The sequence below is a fragment of the Electrona antarctica genome (genome assembly GCF_951216825.1).
Source record: "Electrona antarctica genome assembly, chromosome: 6".
NCBI lineage: Eukaryota > Metazoa > Chordata > Actinopteri > Myctophiformes > Myctophidae > Electrona > Electrona antarctica.
Window position 1 is genome coordinate 41999697 of NC_136811.1, and position 7352 is coordinate 42007048.

The following is a 7352-nucleotide window of genomic DNA, read 5'->3' on the forward strand; positions in this document are numbered from 1 at the left end:
AACCAATTAAGTTACAGCTTATAATTTAGTTGAGTTTATAACTAAGTTATGGGTGCACATTGACTATTGCGGCGCTTGAACCTGTGACCTTTCAATTAAGAGGCTCCATCCATTCCGGCACCTCGCTGCCCCCTATAACAACTTGTACGAATAAACACAATGGCCAGATGTAAAGTAAGGCCTGAGTTACACTTATTTGCTTGCTGGTGTCACGCAACCAAGCATAAATCACCCTTTAAACTACGTACAAGGGCCAAGTACTAACACTGCGGCTGTAGTTCCAGTTAAATTACCATGAAAAGCCTGGGGCCCCAGTAGAGTGGCAAACAACAAATCCTTGAAACCAAAACACAGAAGCGGCAGTGGAACAGCATCGTTGCCAGTGGGGCAGGGCGATGACAGCCTCAGGGACAAGAATTCAACAAACAAAAAGCTGCCCCCTCTTAATGACGGCTGGGCTGGCACGGCTTGTGAGCGAGGGTCTTGTGCCAGGCCTTCTCTCCGTGAGTGCGCGGCTCGCCTAATGAAAGTTTGCTGTTGCTGATGTACGCGACGACGAGGCTTTGACCGTGGTCCAGCGGCGAAGAGTGCGTGCGCTCTCTCCGGGGTTGTGTTTGTGTTCATCTGCTTGCCCGTTTTTTTTTGTGGGGGGGGGGGGGGGTTCACAGTCCTCTCTTCACAAACCAACACACGCCACACGACCCGGTTTATTTACAGGAGTGTGAGGGGGGGTTGGGGGATAGGCCAGAGTGTTCACTTAGACTAACTAAACACTATCCATCATACACACAGGCACAAGAAGCTCAACACATATAGGGGCTTTCAGCGTGCCGCGGCTGGCTACCACATCAGAACGCACAAACACCACCACTCAAACACAAACTAACAATGACTGAGAGGCACATGCCCACATGTTAATTTAACACACACGAACATAGGCTACTCAAATGTACAAGCGTGAGAGCTTGCACGCACCCGCACACACACACCCAGCCACCCAGCCACACACACACACACACACACACACACACACACACACACACACACACACACACACACACACACACACACACACACACACACACACACACACACACACACACACACAGTCACTCTCAGTGCATCTTTCATCTTCTGCAAAGACACACACATACATAAACACATGCACAGACAGTTATTACGTTATTACGTTTCCATATAAACAGCTATTCATGAATGTGCATTTATCTTTGAAAAGGCCTCTGAGCCTGACACGTTCTGCTTCCTATTACAGAAGTGACATGTCCTTCCTGCACATATAGCTTCAAGGCCCAATTAGAACTCCTTTCTGCAACTCTATAACTTGTGCCAAACAAACGACTTCTCTCTCGCGACCTCTCTGAATGTACCCACCACAGGAATACCTCGATGTATTGACCTCTCTGAATGTACCCACCACAGGAATACCTTGATGTATTGACCTCTCTGAATGTACCCACCACAGGAATATCTCGATGTATTGACCTCTCTGAATGTACCCACCACAGGAATACCTCAATGTATTGACCTCTCTGAATGTACCCACCACAGGAATACCTCAATGTATTGACCTCTCTGAATGTACCCACCACAGGAATACCTCAATGTATTGACCTCTCTGAATGTACCCACCACAGGAATACCTCAATGTATTGCTAGTACACTGTAAAAAAAAAAGAGACTTCAGTGCCGTCTCTATTTTGGGCATTGTATGATTATAGGCAAAAATGTTCAAGAGGTTGTTGTTGTTTTTTTTAAATCAACATTCTGAAACTTTTCAAAAATAGACTACAATAGCCGATCACACTGCGTCACATGATTCACATCACAATGTGACGTGAACGCTGCAGGTCTAGGCTACCTTCACTGTTCATATACGACAACGTATATGGCTTACATTTAAACTTTGTGTCACATTCAACTTCAGAATATGACACTGAGATGAGCACCAAATGAACAACAATATAGCCAATGGCAGCCAGCGAGATCACCAGTGTAGTACTTTCAGTTAATTTGCCTCCTATAGTTTCAAAGTGGGTTCAGACTGATATTATGGCATTTTATAAGCCAATTACACATTAAACAAATGCTGAAAATCAAGTGTTTAAAAGCACTCATAATGTTTTTCATTTGCTCTTAACAATCCAAACAGTTGATGTTAAAAAGCTGTTCAAAGAATTACGCACAGAGTTATTACCTGATGGAGCTAATTAGCGCAATTTGAATGGAGATCTCTAAATAACAAGCAGAATGCAACATGTGGTCCACATTTTGGTTTTGTAAATGTAATGAGTAAATGTGTGGCACTGCATGTTCACTCCCAATAACAACTGACCCTTTCTGCTCTGGGCCTTCTACTCTTTGAAATCTTAGCCAAACACCTCCCATGGCTGAGTTATGAGAGAAGATATGCAGTTGTGGCCTCTCCATGTTACTGTCAAATGTGCTGATGGTAGACTTGTTGATGTGTTGTGTGTGTGTGTGTGTGTGTGTGTGTGTGTGTGTGTGTGTGTGTGTGTGTGTGTGTGTGTGTGTGTGTGTGTGTGTGTGTGTGTGCGTGCGTGCGTGCGTGCATGCATGGGTGGGTGGGTGGGTGCGAGCATGCGAGCGTGCGAGAGAGGGAGAGAGGAGTGCACGTGCAGTTCCATTACTGTTCCAAACCAAACAGCGCAAGAGTAAATCAGATGCCACATGTCATTAAAGGTAAACATGCAACGTGAAAGGGCAACTTTTATCAGTGCCTGAATGAAACAGTTGTTGGGAGTCTGCTGGGCCAATCTGGTGAGCTCGCCGGCCGTCAAGGACGTCTCAATTGTAAAGCCTTATCAAGAGCGGTTGGACAGTGTTGCACTTATGATCTCTACGAGCCCCAAGAATAACACAGCATTGCTACTTTGTCACATTTGACAGAGGCCATGGTTCAGTTCTCTCTCTCTCTCTCTCTCTCTCGTTCTCTCATATTTCAACAATGCCAACGTCATACTTCAGGCATTCAGCACTCATACCACACATGATGGAGATGTGTGGCAAAATAATGCACATATACAGTAAGATCCTCAGTGTAACTGTAAATGTATCGAATTGTAGCTATTGAGTGTACACAACCAGAATTTGGTTACACTTAAATTAACGAACATGCTACAACGCCAATCAGGAAGGTCCCGGAAGCTGATAGAAAAACAAATATAAACTTGAAGTTGCATAGTTTAAACACACAGGGGGGGGGGGGGGATAAGACATTTGAAAGCAGCCCCAGTCTTCACACACTAGGGTCAGTGTGTTCACAGGCTGCTTTGGGGCAACTAGGGGAACTCTATAGCACACAAGAGACATACAATAACTTAGGGGGGCAGACAGGCCCATGCCAAAGAGGCATTTATGTATACTCAGCTCTTCTACTGGGCATGCTAACAGGCAAACATTGTGTCAAGCAGGCCAACGCATAATAGCTAATTTATAGGTCATTTATACCAGAGACAAACTTGTGCCATATAAGTATGTGGTAAAATTTCACACTATAATGGCAACCAAACACACAGGCATCTTTGCGGAGAGATCTGGCAATGTTCTTGTGGAATGGCACAATACAGAAATTTGAAAGGTGGGGTGAGAGAGAGAGAGAGAGAGAGGGGGGGGGGATTAATGAGAAGGATGGGAAGAAGAGATAGAATGTGGTGGATCTCAGTACCAACAGCAGAAGCTCCGTCCACACCCCAGCGACAGTGGGTCTCCTGCTGGAATTTTCCATGGAGTAAGTGGTCGAGCAGAGCCCAGGGCCCTGATGCAACATATATATAGTTGCTATGCACAATGCCGTGCAGATTGTGCTTGCTTTCAATAGTTCACTGTTGGCCCCGGCCAGCCAGAGCCATGTCCCTCTGCCACCCCCACCCCACGCCACCCCGCATCCCCCTCGGCCACTCCCCCTCTCCCCCACAACCCCCTCTCTCCCTCGCACATTTTTGTGCAGGTTCCAGTGCCGTTGTGCCCTGCGGCGCTGCCTCCAAGGACTTCCTGGCGCCCTACCAAATAAGGTTGACACCCTTGTGTGTGTGTGTGTGTGTGTGTGTGTGTGTGTGTGTGTGTGCGTGCGTGCGTGCGTGCGTGCGTGCGTGCGTGCGTGCGTGCGTGCGTGCGTGCGTGCGTGCGTGCGTGCGTGCGTGCGTGCGTGCGTGCGTGCGCAAATAAGCTGGCAGAGACATTCACTCTGACACCCAATCACGCCAGCAGGGCTGCCCAGTGGAGGGAAGAGAGCTGAGCGGTTGAGGGGTTAACTGCTGGTTCAACCTCTCTCCCTCTCCCTGTCTTCTATACTCTCTCTCCTTCTCCCTTCTTTATCTCACTCTCTCTGTCATCATAGCGCTCCAGATCTAAGGAGCTGGGCAGCGTTAGAAGTTAAGATTAATAGGAACACATTTTTTTAATAATCTGGCCCTTTTCTCTGAATGTTGACTTGGTATTATTTATACCGTGTAAATGCTTCCATGGTTGCACTTGGCCCCGGGCCAGATCTATTCATATTTAGGGTATTTATACAACAGGCCGGGCCAAGGATAACATTAATGCAAAATACACCTTGGGGCATATAAAGTATCTGCTAATTTATTTTTCCTTCATACCATATACTCACATTCCTGATCCGAAGGGGAAAACCATTTCAAAGTTAATGGCACTACGGTGTCATTTCATATTATTATAATAAATCCAGCCTGCCATGCCTTTGAAAGTGAGTATATGTGTATAGGAACATTGCATATTACCCATTTATTAAACACACATGAATGGGGAATTGGAGTTAGAAATGGCTCGGTTAGTCTGATACACGGATCACAAACTCGAGACATTTATCTACTTAGTGTGATTTATCCAGGTAACTGTGAGTGACACAAGCACACGCACACTGCACTGCACACGCACACACACACACATGCACACACACACACACACACACACACACACACACACACACACACACACTAGTAACTCTGTGTTATTGTGTCTCTTAGGGAGAAATTGCGGTCAAGGACATTAAGAGCCAAAATAACATTAGGTCAAAATTGACATGGCTTCAAACTAGGCCTGCTCTCTCTCTCTCTCTCACGCGTGAGACACACACACACACACACACACACACACACGCACACACACACACAAGGTAGCCATTCTTAGCTTGGGCAAAGGGGGGGGGGGTCCTCGGATCAGTGTTCCATTGTAGTCTGCGTCTACCAGTTCGTAACTATACAATAACAAGTTTCCACGGCGGCGCCGTGACTGTGACTCGGCAGCAGCAGCAGCAGCAGGCTGAAGGAAATCATTCCACCTTATTTCATGAGAAGCAGAAGTTCACGTCAGGCTACTATTCTGTTGATGTATGAGGAGCGCTCCGTGCAGCGCGGGCCCAACTCCGTGTGCTTTATGGCTGTTTTCCCTGCGGCCGGTCCAAGAAGACGAGAGAACGAACGGAACGGGATGCTTTTTCCAAAACAATCACAAACCCTGCAGCACGTGACAACATACTGTACTCATGACGACGTCAATTCCATATAGCTCAACAGCCCGTTGTTGTTATTCCATCCCATCCCAGGCTGAGGCAGGCACCACTCCAGCAGCATACTTTGCACGTATGCACGCGCGCGCGCGCACACACACACACACACACACACACACACACACACACACACACACACACACACACAACATGTGCGCGCGTACAAACGCGCCGCAAAGTAGGCTATGTATGCTTATATATGCCACTATTTGACTTTTAAACAACACCCAGGATTCGAACCTCGATCGGTTTCCCACGCGGAACACATGCCCAATTATAGCAGGGATAACCAATAATTGTACGGTTTAGGGTTTACAGACAAGACAACAAACAACACATGTGTCACATCACGGAGACATGGACGAGCATGGATTGAGCTGCACGTCAGCAGCATTGATCTGAAATCTATTCATCTGAGAAGGAATAAAACATGTTGGAGAAATAGTAGGCACTATGACATATTGAATTTGGGGTTAACTGTGAACATGGGGGATGGCTGGATGGCCATCCCCCTGCCCTGACCCCAAATGACGCGAGCCCTGGTTCGAATCCACCACGCGGTGCATGCGGTGGTTCCATGACATGAGACGCACTTACTGTCTGAGGGAATGTAGAAGGGCTGCATGTCGATCTTATGCACCTCCTTGGCATAGTACTCCTCCTCGCTGCGCTGGCGCTCGCACGTCGCGGCGCGCTCGTTGGCTTTCTCCTGCAGCAGGTCCCGCGTGCTGTTGTAGATGGCGATGATGTCCCGGGACACCTCCTCGGGCTCCGGGAACGTCTCCGGGGGGCTGGTGAGCTTCAGCTTGCTCAGGATCTGTCCCCGAATGGCTTCGATGCGCTTCTTCATGAACTGGTCCATATCCAGCGTGCTGCACGTGGACAAACCGAGCGCCACAGAGGCTAAATCCAAAGTCAGGAGAAGGCTTAGAATGTAGAAGTTCATCTTCCTCACCAGCGAGATGGTTTCAGCAGCTTCTTGAATTCTTATCAATAATCAATATAGATTTTTAAAAAAAAGATTGAATTCAGGTTAAATTAAATGTTAACGGAATAAACCCATTTCGCGGAGAATGTCACTGACTGCTTCAAACGGAGACAACGTTTACACTTGCATGCCTTGGAAATTCGTCTGAACTTTTCCCTTTTCAGTTTCAGTCAAATATTTTTGGATCGCGCCGTAAAATCCATCCACCCGTCCCGGTTGCAAAATCCGTTATTCGGTCAGAGCAAACCGAATCGATCCTATTCCCAGTTGATGATCATATAAGCGCATGCCAGGAGTGCGTAAAGGTGGTGCTGCATGGGAGTCGCCAACGCCAGCTGTCAGGCCATTAAATGTCCACGGTCACTGGCACAAAAATAAAAGAAAACATTCCGATGAAAACACAAAACTAGGTATAACAACTAAGTTGCTGTCGCCAGCTGAGCAACACAGACGTGTAGCCTGCGGTATAGAGCACACCTCCACCGCATCAGCACGAACACAGCTTTCCAACCCGTGGCCAAACAGCAACGCACGCAACGCAACACAACGTCCGTCTTTGATCAACTGTGTGTAGCTGAAGTCAAACTTCAGGATCTTGATATAAAGCGATTCATTGCGTTCATCAACAGACCCCAATCTTGGGGAGAAAAATGGGGGGTGGGGGGGAGAGGGGGGAAAAAAATCCGTCCTGGCACTCGCAAGGTGTCAAGTTGTCAGTCGTTATAGCTCATGCGTCGGCGTATATGGAGAGAAAGCGAAACACGTAGCGAAATCAGAATGACACAACCGAACACTGTT

The 7352-nt window shown here is 47.4% G+C and overlaps 1 protein-coding gene across 1 annotated transcript in view; it reads right to left on the reverse strand.

Moving 5' to 3' along the window:
* Positions 1-7111, reverse strand: part of tgfb2 (transforming growth factor, beta 2) — a 36545-nt gene extending 29434 nt beyond the window's left edge. Inside the window, exon 1 of the mRNA XM_079502546.1 lies at positions 6164-7111. Within this exon, the coding sequence (XP_079358672.1) occupies positions 6164-6512 (349 nt within the window). The 5' untranslated portion in view covers positions 6513-7111. The remainder of the gene's footprint in view (positions 1-6163) is intronic.
* Between the last annotated feature and the right edge of the window lie 241 nt (positions 7112-7352).